The sequence below is a fragment of the Schistocerca americana genome, chromosome 5, assembly GCF_021461395.2.
Source record: "Schistocerca americana isolate TAMUIC-IGC-003095 chromosome 5, iqSchAmer2.1, whole genome shotgun sequence".
Taxonomy (NCBI): Eukaryota; Metazoa; Arthropoda; class Insecta; order Orthoptera; family Acrididae; genus Schistocerca; species Schistocerca americana.
Window position 1 is genome coordinate 326,894,701 of NC_060123.1, and position 19,672 is coordinate 326,914,372.

General features: G+C 41.1%; 1 protein-coding gene across 3 annotated transcripts in view; it reads right to left on the reverse strand.

Moving 5' to 3' along the window:
* Positions 1-19,672, reverse strand: part of LOC124615954 (heterogeneous nuclear ribonucleoprotein L) — a 187,014-nt gene that overhangs the window by 54,133 nt on the left and 113,209 nt on the right. For all 3 annotated transcript variants that reach the window (XM_047144156.1, XM_047144158.1, XM_047144155.1), the window contains exon 6: positions 11,071-11,134. In XM_047144156.1, the coding sequence (XP_047000112.1) occupies positions 11,071-11,134 (64 nt within the window). The remainder of the gene's footprint in view (positions 1-11,070; positions 11,135-19,672) is intronic.

Genomic DNA, 19,672 nt, shown 5'->3' on the forward strand with positions numbered 1-19,672 from the left:
ACAGTAGCCCCGAGTAAGAAACACGCCTGTCTGAAGACTTACCTGTCGCTTTGCGTTCAAGTGGGGGGCATTTTCTCCCTTTCTGATTTAGTTGGTCTGCATAATATATTATGTCAAGTTACATTTGTTTGTAATGCTCAGATATTACACAATAACAGAACGAAGTGTCAACTTCATTTGTTAAAAAAAAAGAAAGTTCAATTTTGTGGTTTACTTGCCGTGTTTTACACACACACACACACACACACACACACACACACACACACACACACAAATCCTTCATCCTCGAGAAATATTCCACGTTAAATAAACTGCAAATTGACTGATAGTCTATGAAGAGAACACACTATTTTAAACATACGAAATCGGCGGCTGTGTCCAAACCCGACCGTACTTTTCCGCATCATATAAGAAAATTCAGGCAGAAACGCAAACGGGCTTTGAAGATCAGTTTAACATAATGGATAGTTTCCACAAAATAATTTATAAAATGAATATTAACAAAATAACATAAAGGTAACAAAGTAGTCTGCAGAGAAAATTACACTACGAAATGTGCTACTAGAAGTGGCTGATGAAGTTTAATATATCTCTGCTTCGGCAGAATATAACTGACAATGGCCGAAGCAGAGAGAACGAAAGACAGACGGCCAACAACAAGAAAAGCGTTTAAGGAAAGGAGAAATCTGATAACACCAAGCTAATTTAAGTGTTAAGAATTCTTTCTTAAGGTATTTGTCTTATATGTAGCTCTGTACAAGAGTGAAACTTGGGCGGTAAACGATTCAGACCAGAAGAAAACTGAAGCTTTTGAAATCTGCGAAAGATCTATGCTCGGATTAGGTGGTTAGACTTTAAAATTAATGAATAGGTATTGAATCAAACTAGGGTTCAATGAAATTTACGGCACAACTTCACTAAAAAGGATTTTCTGACTACACACATTGTGACATCAATAAATTTACTATTATGGAAAGAAGTTTGGGGAGGAGAGGAAGCAGCGGCGAGAGAGACACCTGACTAGTGAGCATGTTCAAATGGCAGTAGGTTACAGATATTAGAGATTAAGATACTGGCATAAGGCAAGCAAGCTCATATCTACAGCAATACAATCTTCTAACTGGAAGCACGAACATCTATTCAAAGGTGCTTTGGCAATGGGAAATTGTATTTGAAGAACGAATTTTTCGAACTCAACCTGTTCACAAGATCTGGCACCCTCTGCCTTCCATCCAGCCTCAAGTGATAACTAAAATCAGTTAAAAAAAAAATTCCCTACGTCGAAAAATAAAAGTTAATTAGGACCTAAAAGAGTCAAGTGGATGATTTCACACTATCCTCTGTTTTTCACATGAAAGGAAAATGGCAATGAAATGCTCACTAATTTCGTCATTTTTTGACATTCAAAGGCACCTTCTCTTAAGGAAATTAGTTCGTTCGGCAATGAATAGAAGCCCCAGCAGAGAGAGAGAGAGAGAGAGAGAGAGAGAGAGAGAGAGAGATACCCTTCACGTGCATTTCGATACGTACTACCTAAAATAACCATAATCTTAGCTCATATTTCTGACCATGTCTCAGCGTTGGTCATTAGTAGTGCAAAGTCTCCAGTGCAGGCCTAACGATTGTTTTCTCTTTCCTAAAATACTTGAAGTATTTCAAGGGCCAACAAGGTACTGGCAAATCGTGATACTTAGTATGTACTTGCAAACATAAACTAATGAGCCAAAACATTATGGCAATTGCCCATCGCAGAATTTAATGCCGCATGGTGGCGTTGCAGGCACTTTATGCGGCAATGAAATTATATAAGCAGAGCACAGAAGAACTTAACAATTCTAGTAACGACACGGGCCGGAAATAGACGACACTGGTTGAAGGACGACGAAACCATGAATAGGCGGAAAGATTGATTGTTTTAGGGCGCAAAAAGAACTTGAGTCATACGCGCCCATGTCACGACCGTAGAAGACTAAGATAAAAAGGGGAGTTAAAATGACTACACGTTAAGCCCACTCGACGGAAGCAAAGGGACTTCGAGAAAGGTCCATAAAATACGCCAGAGAGAAACAAAGGTCCTGAAGTGAAGATTAAATGTCCTTCGCCGTATTGCTACGACGGATAAAAAGAAAAACGCGGTCGACAGTCCGCGCGTCTTTCGCTAAAACGACCGATAACTCACGCGGCATACATAAATGAGAATGTACGTGGTTAAAGAAAGGACATTCCGTCAGGAAATTGCGAACCGTCAGAGGTTGAGGACAATGAGCACAAGAAATGGTGATGGCTAAAAAGACAAGTGTCCAATACTCAACCTAGTTAAAATGGTGATTTCGAGGCGGGAGGGTCGAGAGGAGGTCGTCCAAGCCCCTGGAAGAGGATTAATTCCCCGAAGCTTGGCCCTTGCCACAGTGACACCACCTGCTAATAGACGGTAACACAGAGATCGTAGGAGTGAGTGGAAGGACTAGCGGGCTGAAGGTAAGAGGACTGCAGCCTTGGCAGCAGCGTCAGCGGCTTAGTTTCCCGTCGACAAACTTTACCAGGAACCCACTAACATAACAGATGTTCCACCAAGATTGAGCCAGTGACAGCTTTCCTGGACCCTTTGTACTACGGGGCGGTCAGTGTACAGCATACTGAGGCTCTGAACGGCATGGAGTGTCAGAGCAGACGACGCAATTGGAAAGACTGCGACGCTGGATGTACTGCGTGGGCTGACCAGGGTGAAGAGTTCTGCCTTAAATACTCAGTAGTGTTCCGGAAGTAGACACCGAAAACCGTCGTTACCAATGACTACGGTCAGTCCGATAGCCATACCTGTACACAAAGTTACCGTTGCGAGTTTCATGTGAAGGTCGTGAAACTTACGGCGATAGAGCGAGGATGGAGCTAACGAAGGCCAAGGTGAACATGGGCCGCCGCACGAAGCCAAGGCGGTCAAAGGTTTAAACCCATCGGGAAAATGGCAGGAAGCGTGAAATTAAACTGCCGGAGTAATAGCCGAAAGCGAACTCCAGGAGGTAACAGAAGAGGAACGCGCCCCATATTGGCAATCAAAGAAGTGATCAGGAATGGCAGACACACGGCATGCGTATCTGCCGAGGAGAAAGTCACGGTGGTATGACCGTTTGTTCGGCAGCTTCGGCATACAGACGCTCAACCGGGCTAGTGTAAAAGGCGCTAGTGGCCGAACGGATGCCACGATGGTGGATAGTACTGAGACCGCGTAAGAGGGACGGACGTGCAGATGCGTAAACTGAACACCCTATTCTAGTTTCGAACGGACAATGGACCGGTACAAATGGAAGCAGGTGGTCCGATCCGCTCCCCAGGAAGGACCGCTGAGGACACGTAGTACAAGGACATTGTGGAACCGCGTACTGCGGGCGGCCAGGTAAGACATTTGGGAGGGCCAAGTTAGTTTCCTATCGAGCTTGAGTCCCAGGAATTTCGTAATTTCAACGAACAGATGAGATGTAAAGACGGTGGAAGAAACCAAGCCGCTAGAAACTCATACGAATGGTTGTCAATGGAAAAGCGAAAACGATTGTCGAGGCTCCACGAGTGAAGACGAATGAGGCATCGCTGAAGACGCCGCACAAGGAGACAAGTCTGTGGAGCATGCAATAGATCGAAAAAAATCAACGAAAAGGGATCTGGATATGTCCGGCGGAAGACAGGCCATTATAGCGTTAATTGCGAAAGCAAAGAGGACACGCTCGGTACGGTATCTGGAGAAACACCGTTTTCACGGATAAACGTGTCCGACAAGGAAGAACCCAATACGTATCTTGGAAAATTCCGTCTTTTAAAAATTCCTGAAGCAAAAGCAAACGGGACACGCTGCCACGGAAGCTCCACGTGTAGATAAGTACGGAGGATACCAGTCCTCCAGAAAATGTCGTGGGCTTTCTCCAATTTGAACACGGCCACAGCCTGGTATTTCTGCAGAAAACCATTCATGACATAGGTTCACTAAGTGACGAGTTGGTCAACCCCAGAACGGCGCGCTCGATATTCACAGTGTGCAATGGTTAGTATATGCCCATACGTTCCACCACCTTACAAACAGCTGGTGAGAGAAATGGGGTGATAACTAGAGGGAAGGTGTTTGTCCTTACCAATCTTTGGTATGGGTACGACTGTCTGGGGAACGTGCCCTCTGACCACATGCGATTGTATGTATGAAGGAGAAAGTGTGTGCCCGCAAGAGGAAGAAGCTGCAACACCGAATGTGAACATCGTCCGGCCCTGGGGCGGTGGATGGGGATGAAGTGAGAGTATGATGTAGCTCATAGTGAAGGCGGCGTTGTAGCACTCACGCTTCTCAGAAGAGATGGATATCGCCCCAGCTTCCTCCAGTCAATTACCCCTGCACTGTGCACAGGATCATCGCGATCGGACTATTGATCAATTGAACCGTGTCACCAGGTCGATTATCGTGCCGGGATAAGCCGTTGCCAGTGAAAACTACTGCTCGAAATATGCGCCGCAACAGCTTTGAATTGCTTGAACTTTGAGGGCCACCACTATCACTTCATGCCTGATCGTCTTCGCCAACAGAGAAGCCATCTTCCAGTAGGGTAACTGTCCGCGTCCCAAAGTCACCTTCGTGCTACAATGGTTTGAAGAGCATGATAGCTAACTCGCGTCGCCTCACACGAACCCGATGAAACATCTGGGATGCTATCCACAAACCAACGGTTTGTAGTTTACAGGAATTACGTGAACTGTGCGTGGACATCTCGTGCCACACACCTCCGGAAACCTATCAACGGCTTACCGAATCCATGCCACGCATAATCGCTGCTGTTTTGCGTTCCAATAGCGGGTCAACACACTAAGTAGGCTGCCATGTTTTGGTTCACCAGGACGTTACAGAGCCAGCTTTTGCAAATTTCGGACATAACATAAGTCTACTGAGAACAGATGTTCAGTATCAATTTCTTCAATCATTGTATTATCTTAGCTCAGTCTTTTTACTCAGCAGTTTCTTGCAAACTGCCTTTAACATAATTAAAAAACCACCAGCCGTCATCAGATACTGGGAGTAGCACATACTTTCCCAATAAATAAATAAATAAATAGAAAACATACCTGGCTGATAGTCAATCCAGAGCCATTGAAAAATGGCTTTACTACGTACTTTACATGGCAACACAGGAAACCCTCAAATTTTAAAAACGTTTTGATGTTACATTCTGTCGATTATCGTTGTAATTTAGAATTACGAACTTGATAAATCTGCTTTGCAAAAAAATAAATTACTTCTACAGCTCTTCCCATTTATGTAGAGTTCATCACTTCGATTTCCTTCCATCGTCTGGATTCAGTGTCGCCCACAACAGAAACTACGGGAAGATGCTCACGGGCTCGCTAGCCGTTGTGTGAAGAAGAAACGTACGATTTCTAAAGTAATCGAGAAGTCATTAGGTGACAAATAGCTATCTGAACATATTTCTTGATCCTTCACGGCAACAATACCTGTGGTTACCACAATGACTTCAACAGGGAAGATTTTAAAACTGATTATTTCAACGATACTACTACTACATTTCAACCGCTATTATTACAAAATCAACAGCGTTAAACTGACCCTTCACGCGGTGGCTGTCGGGTATGATCAGAGCGTGCCTTGTCCTCACATTAGGGCTGCCTAGAGAAAATGGGCACATTGTTGGCACCATTAACAATGTTTTGCGCTTACACAATGACAGATGTGACGCCCGCGGAAATACTGACAGCGCTCGGAGAATTCCAAAACCAAGTGCCGATTTTCTCCGCAACCAGCAGCACCACTAAAATGGGGTCAACATATCGTGGTCAAATTGCAGGGGAGGTATGTTGGCTCTATTCACTACAGATTGGATGCAGCAAGCTGCTCAATGCATCCACTAAATTCTCCGATGTGAAAAAACTGTAAATTTTCTACAAGCTTCAGGTGAAATAGCCTTTCCTAAGACGGTTGAAAATATTAGCAGTATCCCAAAGCTGCTTTGAATTCCTGCGAATGCTGAGACTTATGTTGATATTACATAAAACTGGGGGAGAACATGTTAAGTCCGCTTAGGGCATCATCAGTGATTATTATTACTTGGTGTACTTTTGTGAAAGCATTTACAGAATTCAAAAACCCAAATAAATGAGATCACAATTTGAACTATGATTTTTTTTATGACGTCTCTGATTATGCATTTTACGCGCGTCAGTACCTAGAATAGCGAATCTAACTTGTTTCTACATAGAGATGGAGAGTCAACAATTTACATAGTATACGTTTCACAATCTGATATTGCTTTGGATTGACACTATTCCTACTAGGACACCATCAAATAGACAATTTTATTTCATCTGCGACTGCTTCCCGTTACCTCCACATTTGAATACCAATTTGTATGGTGAAAGTTACTCTGGTTGTCCGGGTTGTAATAAAACTGTGTGCCTATCGAAAAATGACGCCCTGATGTAACATCAAAACCAGAAAAAATCTCTGCGAAGAAACAAACCAACCCCAAAATCTCAATAGAAAAAATACGGTATAGCTCAAACTGCGAGTTTATCAAGACTAACGGCGAACCATGCCTGCGTTTCCCCCACAGTAAAAAAATTGTATTATTTCATATAAATTTTGACTACAAAACTAAGGATCTTTATTTTTAAGCTCGAGACTCTTAAGATAGACAAACTACCAGCAGAAAGTCTACTAACAAAGATTCAAGAAACAGCTTTAAACGATGACGACTCTGAATATACAACAACCGTCTTTGTATCGCTCCGTGGGGATCGTGAGTGCAAGATTAATTACAGCTCACGGAGACATTTAAACACTCATTCTACCAGAGTTTCTTGCGTGAATGAAATGGGAAAGACCCTAGTAACTGGTATAGTGGGACGTACCCCCTAACATGTACGTAGCAGTGGCCCTTACAACATAGGTGTACTCTGGTACACACATTACCTATAGTCTGATCGAAATTAGTTTATAGTTTGCACGTCATGCGTTGGATCTGGGTACCTCCCATCAGAGCGCTCGACATCGCGCCCAATCAACAACTTGTCGGTTCACTTCCAATTCCTTATCCTAACAAACTACTAGGACGTAAAAGACGCAATTCGGTGTCACATACAGAGTTATAATAACCAAACAGATCTGCTTACATTACGTAAGTAATGAACGACATAGTGCGAAACAAAAATCCATCGTTGAATTAAACTGAGTAGAGGAAGGGAGGTTGGCCTTCGTCAAACGCAGCAAATTTTTTTACATCTAAATGTAATCAAGATTCTATTATTCTTATCCAATTAATTGGTTTTAATGTATTTTTGTATTTCTAATACTTTGCCACATTTTCGTCATCGTATTGACTTTGTAATTGCTCTTTTTCGTTTTGGACTACCTGTGTCGCCTATAATCTGCAACCAAGTGCCAACCACGATTGCTCATCGATTTGTAACGCAGAATCTTATGTAGACAGTGTTAGAACAGTTTCAGGTAATCAGCGCTAGTGAAAAATAACTGTTTGCTTTTAGCGCTGAAACTAATTTTTCTGTGTTGAGTTTGCTCGTACAGGTTAGCTTTAACCGCCGTGAAGGACGCAATATTTTAGCTCTGCCCCAGAGTGTTGACAGTTTTCTCGGATACATTTCACACTACGAGACTGTGGTTAGGTTAGGATATGAGTTAAATTCAGGGCTCTAAACCGCGTCGAATGCCGCAGTTCAGCTACCGACAGACCACCTTGCGTTCCCATCATACATTACGGTGGCCGCTTCCAACACTGCTCCGCGTTACAAATCACAACAAGAAACAGCACATGTTAAGTGACTCGCCATATTTGTCGCCTATAACCGAGCGGCAGTCGCCGTGGCAGCAATTTAGCGGCAAGTGACATTCGCCATCTGTCAAGTAACTTTGATGGGACTACAATTTTATCAACCTAGAATTTGGTTTTACATATACACCTACTACTTTCATTGTCACTATTTGGTGACTAACATGTTTAATCATTTTCTAGATAATTACAGATATTGCACACAAATATTTCGAAAGTGTCATGTTTAGCGCGGTTGGAAACTTAGTACACTTAACGACACTACGTAATTCATACTTCTGTCGAGTAGACATAACACCGTTACTTTTATGGCAAGGCTTACCACATATTGAAATTATACTTTTGCTTGACTTATTCTTACTATGTTACACAGTTGCTAACGTTTTATTCGTTACCACCACAGTTTTGCTCATCAGAACTCAATTTCACGTTGCTCAGCAGCAAAATGTAGTGGTTCTTTTTCTAAAATCTGTTTAGTCAACCGAAAAACAATACCAATGTAATTCGAGAAACTTGATAAAAATTTAAACCGCTCTGATTAGGCTGTACACACTTTAACGTCCCGGTCACACACTCTGTTCCAAGTAAGTTACCCACATGGCCGTAGTAATCCGTTATCGGCCTTTCCAGCCTCAGTTCTCTTTTTGAGTTTTTTGTGCTGTTGGGTCACCCAAGGTTCCGCTGTTCTCGTTGCCATTTCACTTATTCCGACACAAGGAAGAATGTTTTATTTATTCTGAATAGTAACTCATTTTCATGTAATGACCTGTTCATTTATAAAATTTAATTACAGGCAGGCAGAGAAAAATCAATATTTCTAAAATTATTACTGCCCGTAATATTAAAATCCAGTCCAGCCTTTGGCCAGAACTACTGTCTGTGGGGTGCGACTCGTACGCTGGGGCCAGCAGCTACCCCCCCCCCCCCCCCCCCAATGGCGGGCCAGGAAGATCGATGCAGCACGTGGCCGGGGGCTTGCCACTTGGCAGGGGTCAACTCCAAACACTGCTCTCATTATCTCGTGCTTGTGCTCAGAGGAGTAGCAACTTTATGGAAAACTTGTCAAAAAAGGAAACATTTACTCCTCTACTTGCACCAATCAAGAAACAATTACCAGTACCAGTTACGACTTTTCTCGGCTGATTCATCATAACTTACTGTTTGACAATAGCAACTGTGCAGAGGTTTAGCTGAAACTGTCTAGAACTGTGTATTGCACAGCAATACTGATTCCGCATACTTTAGGCAGCCAACAAAGTAGTGAAAATAACGGTCTTGCATATATTACCAGTACAACGCGAAAAAATCGGATAACCCAGTTGGAAGAATTAAAGAAGTCTATGTAGCAGGAGAGTCCAAAAGGCATTATGGTAGTTTAGAAACTAAATTATTTGTGATTCTAAATTGCATTCTTGTCGGTCATTTAAATTATTCCAGGGAAACTATGCAAAATGGGAGTAACCAGCCACTGTTAAAGGTTTGCTGCTTTTTACTTGATAGCTGATATTACTAGCTTGAAGAACAAGCCTACGCATGCAATAAAACTCAGAATCAAATGCAAACTAATTGCAACTTTGAAAGACACTGAAAAATCTACTGAAATTGCACGCTTTAATAAGATTAAAGATTTACTTTAAAGAGACAATGATGTCCAGTGAAATCCATTTTAACAGTAAGATACAGCTTTAAGGCAAAATTATTTCATTTAAAAACGAATACTAGCTTTGGACAAAGAAAGAAGTTTTAAAATTAACAACTGTGAACCGTTGTATCAATAGCATCATAAAATTTTAACACCATGAAATTTTATAGAAGTAATACTAACCTAGCCGTCTAAATAATGATTTAATAGCTGGGCACTACAACAATTTATCTAGAGTCAGCACCAACCTCCTAAATCATAAAAATTGTGGTATTAGTGATGGTCTTATCGCCCATCTTTAAAATGAAACAGCCGTGTGTCCGAACTATGAAGTGTTCCAGTATGATTTGTCTGTAAGCGGCGAGGAATTAGAATCCATCATATGGTACTTACCCCTAAATGTTAGTTCCAGAAAAAGAAATCAAACCTACCACAAATCTGATGGGGAACAGATCCCTCACTATACACGAAACTAAGGACTTACTACCGTGGCGACCGCGCCTACTCCATCATCGACTTCATCCCAATTAGCAACATATGCAGTGCTTCATCACAAATTAAAGTGGCAGAATACAAGCTCCAGACGATCAAGCATTTAGATAATATAATATTTTTGGCCCAAGTCGGAAGAGACATGAGCCGTTGACGTAAGCGTAGTTTCCGGGCAACGGCTGGCGCAGTGAACCTAGTACAGAACGGTAAACGAGTGTCTTACGGTCGAGTCCCTATGAGGAAACATTTTTATTTTCAATTCTCCGTTACTTACACTGAAAATAAGCCCAAATAGTACTAAATATGTTTTATTCATTCATATCTTCATAAAACGCATGAAAAGGCAAAGGAAAATTTGGGATTACAAATAGTTTCCAAAATGGGTTGTACTTGCAGCGTCCACGAGGTCTCTGCAAGTAACGTTCCAAGACGGGGTTGTAGTTAAAAGTGTACTGAACTCCCGTTCGTTTCATTCTGACCTTCGAGCTCCCCCGTCAGCTGCTCGCGTAAAATAAGTTTTCACGACGAAAATCATCCCAGCACGTGTAAATCAACAGAAAAAATAAGAGAATCTGATTTTGTATACAAAGTTCTCTTATGCGCCTTACAGTCCCTTCCTAGCAATTTGCAATCCCAAATTTTCCTTTTCATGCATTTTATGAAAATAATATGCCCAGTATTATCTGCAGTATAAGTAACACAACAATAGAAATAAAGTCTTCACAGAGGGCCTGGATTCCAGGGTCCTCTGATCACCGTTCTGTATTATTTCCGCCGATTCGACCGCTACCTGAAAAGTACGCCAATATGAAACTATCATGTCTCGTCCGCCCCGAGTCTGACGGACTATATTGTCTGAAACGCTTTCTTTCTGGCCACGCCCTGCATATGCCATTAATCTGTACCAAATCCGTGATGAGGAGTAGGTTCAGTCTCTTTCCAAGTGCCAAATTAAATGGGAACAGGAACATCAATAGCTGGATGTAATTTACTCTTTTTGCAGGGAGACAACTGTTAAACATAATTTCGTTAATGGTCTTAAGCTCAACATTTACTCAATCTCAATGTTTGACCACACTGTAAGTACGTTAACTGCTGACTTACCAACATTTGGATTGGTGTAATCCCAGCTTTCTGCATCATTCTTGTAAACATTCAGTTTAGTTGGCTGTAACAGAACAACCATGTGAACATTTAACAACTGTCATAAAGAGTTAGTATACTGACAATGCAGATGTTTATATTTATGCAGAAGATTTGCTCTGTGTGTTTGGAGTAATGTTCTCTATTGTCTTCTACTAAAATTATTTTCGTTCCTGAGTAATGCGAAGAAAGACAATAATACAACGCAACACTTTTACTCAATAGAAATCTGTCTTACCATCATTGCCGATCTTTCGATTTAGGCCTTCACTTTGATCCTACTACCGATTTCAAAATTGTTCTTTGAGAACTATTGTTCGATTTAAGGATGAGGTATGGAAATACGAAAAGTACCCTGTATTCCCCTTTAGTCTTTGCTTATTTAACAACAACATATACACTCTTTAAGCATGTAGCTGACAAGTAGACTAGATGTTCACAGACAAATTTTAATCCATCGTAATCTAGTATATGCTAAGGCTAGTTAACTTATTTAAGTGTGTCACTTGGCACATTTAAAAACATAATAAAATTAAAAAACTGCGTAAGTTTTGTTTAAGAGTGATAATTAAGAATAATTAAGAATAAAGAAGTGGGCAAATTACTTTCAGTACATGTTTGTAAACTATGATTCAGTTGATTTTGTCAATCTTCTGGCTAAATCAAGCTTTTTGGTCAGTTTCCTTTTATGAATTATAGAGCAATAAGGCACTTAATCACGACTAGCTTAAAATTCTGATGATTTACGTTTAAGAATTAATAAGAACTTAATAGATGAAAATACATTTCCGAGATAAAAATACAATGATCAATCGGCAGCAGACATGAAATATGAAACAACCACAGAAACAGCGCCATTAAAGCGTGCGCAATACCCGACAAATGTTACGCATTTACGATCTCTAAGTAAGATTTTCTGCCAATATGAGTACCTAACAAGCCTACAATGCAATAAATATTTCCATGTTTTTCTCTAACTTTTATTCTTATTAGCAGAAACGCTAAAATTGTTTGGAGTGCTCAACTACTCCGGAAACCACTGAGCCTGTCCTTATCCCACTCCTTCGCTTTCTCGTACGTAATACTAGACTGACAGCATGTTCATTTTCACATTTATCCATTATTACTTCCTTTGGAAGCGAAATACTTCAATTCTTTTTAATTTTTGATGGAACTTCTCTAGCACTGCACATGTAATTCAGAGCTTTACTTTTTCTGCCCTACCATTTAGCCTAGATGCCTCTACGAGTTCCTCTTATTTCATCAACAGAGCATTCATTCCTCCAGCATCGTGCAAAGATTTTTGAAATTCATACACAAAGATTGAACTTACGATCTTTATTCTCCTATTCAGCTAGCTTAATTTCTTCAGAGTAGCTATAATTTTGTCTAATTATTCTTGCCATATTTTGCCTCTGGTTGCACTTACCTGTTCATTCGTAATCACTGCCCTTTTACTGTCATCTCTAAGGTGATCAAGTATTAGGTCGTGCTAACAACCATATTACTCTGCTTCGATGATTTAGCAACCTCATCTTACACATTCTTTCTTTAGTTCTGCATTTCCAGATTTGTATATCTTCAGCAGTTTTTGCAGCATTATAGTTGTCTTACTTGAAGTTGTACGGAACAATGGCATATCTCAAATTTCACTAGCTTCATGTGCTCTGAACAACGTTTTTCATTAAATATTTGAATATTTCCTTCACTGTAGTGTCATAGAGGGATAGATTTTGAATACAACATTTCGTCTTCGCATTTTATATCCTATAAACACACGCAATCAAATGTCTGGGGTTCTTGATCAAGAAAGAAATATGTAGGCGCAGCTATAATGACTCAAGTTCACACTGCCCTAAGAAGCAAGCATAAAACGTTTTTAGTCTCTAGAGCCAGTCTCCGGGCAAATTACACCGCGAACAAGACATTTTTTGGATTCTTCACAACAATCTAATATGAAAGATTTGGATTGCCGATCGCTTCCGGTATAAAGATGAAGAAACGAATATTCTATCACTGATTTATTTGTGGGTCATGCCGAGCAGTCTTATGAAAACTGTCACGCAACGATAGTGCGAGAGGCAGCTGTTTACAAGTTGAACTACACGATATCTGTCACGCAACGATAGTGCGAGAGGCAGCTGTTTACAAGTTGAACTACACGATATAAGCAGACTTGCAAAAAATAAAATGAATAGCCTCATTAGTAACGTTACATTTCAGAAGCAGTGTCGTCAGCCCAAGCGTGTTTTGGGGGTCTGAATACCGCTCATTAACTTTTAATTTAACGTCGTTAATGTTCTTTATATAAACCTTCCTAGGACGCTATAAATAGTACAGCCACGCGCAAGGTTCCTCTTCCCTGTGGATGACTCACTCGCACAGCATCCCGGTAGTTGGGTAACGTTTTGGACTAATTCTGTAACTCCTGTTCCATTCTCAATCTACGTACCGTTGTCAGGAGAAACTGAACCTGATGCCAAAGCAAATGTTTTCACTTTACACTTTCATCATAGTTAATATCGCCGAGATCACGCCGAAACAGTCGCAATTCGCCAGATTTAAGAAAATTAAATGTTACAGCGACTGTTAAACGAAAATTATCATATTCTTAAATATTAAGGATCTGAGCAAGGAAATTTTTTTACAGTGCAAAAATAATAAACGCGACAGTTTTAAGGTGCGAAAGATGGAAAATGCCAATACGATTTTAAGAGCTCAACTTTCTCGCTTATTTCATTAGAATAGCATCCCTGTTAACCCGAGCTTTCAGAAAGTTATAAATTTCACTCCACAGGAGAAAAGATAGTCCAGCTGAACACAATGGACGATCGGTTGTAATAAATGCCACATACAACTGTGCAAATCGCTACCTGTATTTATTATACGCTGCCAACAATAAACGCACGTGAGCGGTCAATGATGATGAACAAAGCGTGAACATAGTTAACATGTAACCTTGAACTTTGCGTATCATCTACCCCAGTCTCGTGCACATGCTGCACTCAATCATCCAACAGCAGCTCCTCTCCCTTGCTTCCAAACGGTTGTTCATTGTTGTGATAGTTGTATTCTTGGAGATGTGTAGAGACAAATTGTACTGCTTTGAGTATGGGCTGGGATAAAATGTATCTTACATCCTAGGTTGGGTTCCCACTTTAGAATTGGGTTATAATTTCTTTTAGATACCTATGGTATCGTGGTCGATGCAGACTTATGATCCAAAATTGGTTAAGTAACTTTTATAGTAATACAGAGATTGAAGGTGGTGATCGTGCAGATATGGGTCCATCATAGAAAATGCTCTTTTCTCTGAAAGTAGAGCATGATGCATCTACAGGAAATAATGAACGTTTATTACTATGAAAAAAATGGATAACGTGGTGTAAGAAGGGATCCAACAAGCATCCGAACAAGGAGACACTCATTACACATTTGGCGGGGTAGTTGATGAAAGGAAAAGTTTTTTTCCAGATAATTAAGAGGAAGACTTATAGTAAGTGATTTTCACAAGTGGAACACCAACAGAGTGCAACAAGTGAGAGACTGAAGCATTCACACCATACTGGGAATAGATTAAGTCTTACAGAACTGAAAGCATTCACAAGAGTTTTGTTCTTTTTAGCTACGTAGAAAACAGGCAATTAAAGCTTAGAAGGAATGTTTTCAACAGATGATACGGATTAGGAGATATTTAGTGCATAATTTCCGTGAAGGGAGTAATTTTTGCTTGCCTTCGTTTCGACAGTGCCAGTACAATATCAAGGAAAAAATCTGGTAGAACAGCAGCTATTTCACGGATATTTCAGAAGTTGGTTGAGAACTGCCAAGAAACGTATTGAATCGGGGAATATGCATGCACAGATGAATTGCTCATTGGATTTCGAGCAAGATGTAAATTTAGGATGTACATGCCAAAAAAGCCTAGCAAGGATGGGCTTAAAACGCTGATTTTTTAATGATGCACGAATAAGCTATTTTTCACGACTGATACATATAGTGTCAAACGCAGCGATGGAGAAACCTTAGCCAAAGAAGAAAACTTTATATTCGAAAATAGGCTGTACTCCGGCTCTGCAACCCTATTGCAGGAACTAATTTTAATATCACTGCCGACAACAGGGTTTCGTCCATTACACTAATTAAGGAGCTACGAAATCGGAGAAACAAACTAGAAATTGCGAAAGAGTTTCTACCTTCAGCAGACAGGTACTTTCTTTCGTGTTTGGTTCTTATGAGAATAGTATCATGTGTCTAAATGGTACATGGTGCGGCGCAAGAACTTCCATATTTAAAAAACTAATAAACGAAGTACTGGAGGTATCCATTAACTCCTCTTTACATAGTGGTACATTGGAAGTCTTATTTCATTAGGTTTTGAAATGTGGGCGCTGTTCTGCTCAATGCATTTGGAGAGTCGAAATCTGAAGTTTCGGTCCATTTTGTCAATCGTGTGTGTCTTATGTTGGCAATAGCAACACGAATATTGTTCTACAGCTCACCTATAATCCGACGTCCACTAGTATAAACCAATTAAGACAGCCACGACAAGAGTCGCCAATGGATGTGTCGAGCGTGATGGCCACTGAAGTTCAATCCTCACTTGAGACGGTTGAGGCAGTGTTCGAGCAAGAGTCATTGTTTTCATACCGTGGCGCCGTCTTGTTGGTACCGCACCTTACCCAAATCCATTCCTTGAAGTTCGGAATGAAAAACTACTATTCAATCACCAGCACATAAAGCTCAGAAGAGACTATCATATCGTACTCTTCGAAAAACGATGAGCCAATAATGACAATTTTGAATAACACACATCCAACAGTCACGTACCGAATTTTGTGTTTCTTTGGGCTACGGCAAATTTTATTGAAGACCTTAAAAGTAACAGTATGCTATTGAGTACAGCAGCTCACGTCAGTTCACAAACAATGTAATATTCGTTTTCGTCATAATTTACTTTTAAGTTTATTACATCAATGTTTACATATTACTCTAAAGAGTTTTTTTTTTTCACCGGGGCCGGCCGCGTTGGCCGTGCGGTTCTAGGCGCTTCAGTCCGGAACCGTGTGACTACTACGGTCGCAGGTTCGAATCCTGCCTCGGGCATGGATGTGTGTGATGTGCTTAGGTTAGTTAGGTTTAATGTTAAGTCCCATAGTGCTCAGAGCCATCTGAACCATTCCTCACCGGGTAGGAATACAAAATAAATGTAGCCACGTCACGGATTAAAACTTAAACCACATATTACGGTAAACGCCACTTTACCTTTCACGAATTCATAGTACATACAGCATCATTACCACGAATAAGTGCGTTCACCAAATTTTATTTACGCAAATGCCGGATAAATCGCCGAAAAAGAAAATTGTTAATATTTCTTCAACAATAACGGATCATGTTATTTCTTACGAGCCTGACGTTTCAAGCGTTGAATACAGTGCAAATTAAAGAGCAATATTTTACAGATATTTGCAGCCGCTTGGCATCGAAATTGCGTTCTGTTCTACCACTACAATAATCTTATTGTCTAATCTTTATTTACAGCACAAACCATATCCAAAGGCATTCATGAAAGATGTCTTGCAGCTTGTAAATTAGTGCAGAGAAATCTATGTATCAAGAATGCACTGGCCGCGGCCACACTTAAGACTACGGCTCGCTCGCTTCCCTCATAGTAGTAATTTTTGTAACTATCTTTCCTTCCCTCCCGGAAAGAAGAGGAGAGAGTTAGTCTCTAGTAGAACTTCGGTCTTTTGAGATTACGTTTTTATAACTATATTTTTTACTCTTTCACGTCGTTACCGTCTGTGACAAACGACTGTTGTAACCAATGAAATAAAGTTTCCGTGGCCCAAATGTCTTAAGTTCAAAGCAATAAAATCGCCAACGTTAAACTAAGCGACACATCACTGCCAAGATACAAGCACTAGCTTTATCTTTCCAGCATCTGTCACACACCATCGCTCTGCATGCTGCGGAATTACGGAATCCCATGCAAGCAAGGCGAAAATGTGGTCTCACCATGGTTTTAGAAAAATTTCATCATTCCGACCAACGACAGTGTTTAAATTCATTGTATTTTAACGCGAGAAGCTGCCTGATAACTTTGGAGAATATCGTAAAACTCATTCTGTGTCTATTTGGTGCTTTTGAACATGCGAGAAGTATATTATTAAAGAGTGAATTTTACGGTTTGCATCAATGCTAACTTATAAAACTTGATTCTGCTGTACGTCAGAGATTTACTGAATTTCCTACAATGGCAGATCCCTTGTTACAATTTAAAAATCACAAAAACCTACGCACAGTAAACTTTATATACAACGCTCCGAAGGGTGAGAGGGAGGGGAGGCGGAGGAAAAGAAAAAAGGAGAGGGGGGCATTTTTTCAGGACAGAGAATTGTGGTTAGTCGTCAGTAAGAGGATTGCGGCAAGGCGTGGGTAAATATACTCTGGCTGACCAGCTAAGCTAACCGGCCGGCAGGCGGAAGGAGAGGCTCGTCATGCCTGGACCCGGCCTGAACGCCAGACGCCGAATGCTCTCTCTGTGGCTGCCTGCCAGCACCATAAATTCGCCGGGACACTTCCTTTGTGTTATAACTGCCCGTTCTGTTTTAGCGGTCCTCGGAGCAGTTCGTCTTACAAAGTACTCTCTTCGTGATTATGGGTTGGAGGGCTTTACCTCACACTGAGCTAAAACAGCATATTGCCCACAGTACAAGACACAGGCTAAGGCGCAGGCACAAAAAGGAAGCCAGGTTTAAGTGGGGAAACGGCTGCTGCTGTTCGACCAAGAAACCAGGAACTGTGCGGTCTTTAGACGTGAATCATCTGAAAACTGTGGTAGGTCGGTGAATAACAGCGTGTGAGGCGCAGCCAAGGGAAGCCAGTTGCCAAGGAACTCTAAATTACACTTGCCACTTTGGCAAACTGTCAGAGGTAGCGACAGCGAGTTGTCAAGATCGTGTCACTCGCACCATGGGAAAGTAGTTTACGATGGCATACATTCAGCTTACAACTGGAACGAATGTGGACTCTCTTAATTGCGAAAGCTAAGAAATAGATGATTACAGTTGCACACGTAACTAAGAGCATAGTAGCTGTCTTAATGTGGCCTTTAAGATGACAGTCATTCCCACTTACCCCTGATTTCGCTGGTAACATGTGAAAACTATGTGAAAACTCACACATTCAAACTGACATAATATCGCAGGAAACATCGAGCAGCTGAGTTGAGATAATTCGTGATGGAACGCGACAACCTATCATTCATCATTTTACGTATAGTGAAAGGTAAAAACAGAAAATATTCCCGATGTATTGTTTCTTCCAATTATTTTCAGTTTACAGTAGAAGTAATCCTGTTCACAATTCTATAGCAGTTTCAATACCACTGTTGATTCAGTAGGCCAATTCCAATGGAGATCGTAAACTATAGTAATTCCTCTGATCCAACAAAAAGCCCCTTGAGTGCGGGGTCTTTAATAAGGCTAATCAAAGGATCGTGTTAACAATGACAGAAACAATGTTAGCTGTTAATATTAGCAGCGTGATGGCGACGGAAAAAGTGTCCGGGAGGTGCATATCAACCTATAAAAGAGACATCGATTATATTCAAGGAATCTTCAAAGCAAACCATTAACTTGCACCATGTACATAGAATGAAGCAAAAGCAAGTTATTTCTACCAACTATTGGCCAAAAGCAGTGCTCATACTACACAGTTCTCTTACGCTCATTTTCCCACTCTTCCTTGCTGTGGGGTAAAATCTCCTACTGTCCTTACAAGATCAAGCGCACGAGAAAGAATAGTTTAGTGCTGAGCACCTCCAATTTCTCGCAGCACAATAAATAACTTTCGAGCCAATTTACCTTCCAGATTAAGTCAGCATAATTTTATACGAATGCGTAATGCGTGAAGGCATTGGCGTCAGTTGATCTCCATACAACTCTTGGTACCTCTGATTTCCAGTGTTCATTTCATATGCATTTCTCTTCTGATCCCGATTGGTCGGAGTCGAAAAATTCCTTGCTGAACTATGGGCTAAGCTCATCTGCGCTACAAATTTTCGGGTCTACATCTACATCTACATTGATACTCCGCAAGCCACCCAACGGTGTGTGGCGGAGGGCACTTTACGTGCCACTGTCATTACCTCCCTTTCCTGTTCCAGTCGCGTATGGTTCGCGGGAAGAACGACTGTCTGAAAGCCTCCGTGCGCGCTCTAATCTCTCTAATTTTACATTCGTGATCTCCTCGGGAGGTATAAGTAGGGGGAAGCAATATATTCGATACCTCATCCAGAAACGCACCCTCTCGAAACCTGGCGAGCAATCTACACCGCGATGCAGAGCGCCTCTCTTGCAGAGTCTGCCAGTTGAGTTTATTAAACATCTCCGTAACGCTATCACGGTTACCAAATAACCCAGTGACGAAACGCGCCGCTCTTCTTTGGATCTTCTCTATCTCCTCCGTCAACCCGACCTGGTACGGATCCCACACTGATGAGCAATACTCAAGTATAGGTCGAACGAGAGTTTTGTAAGCCACCTCCTTTGTTGAT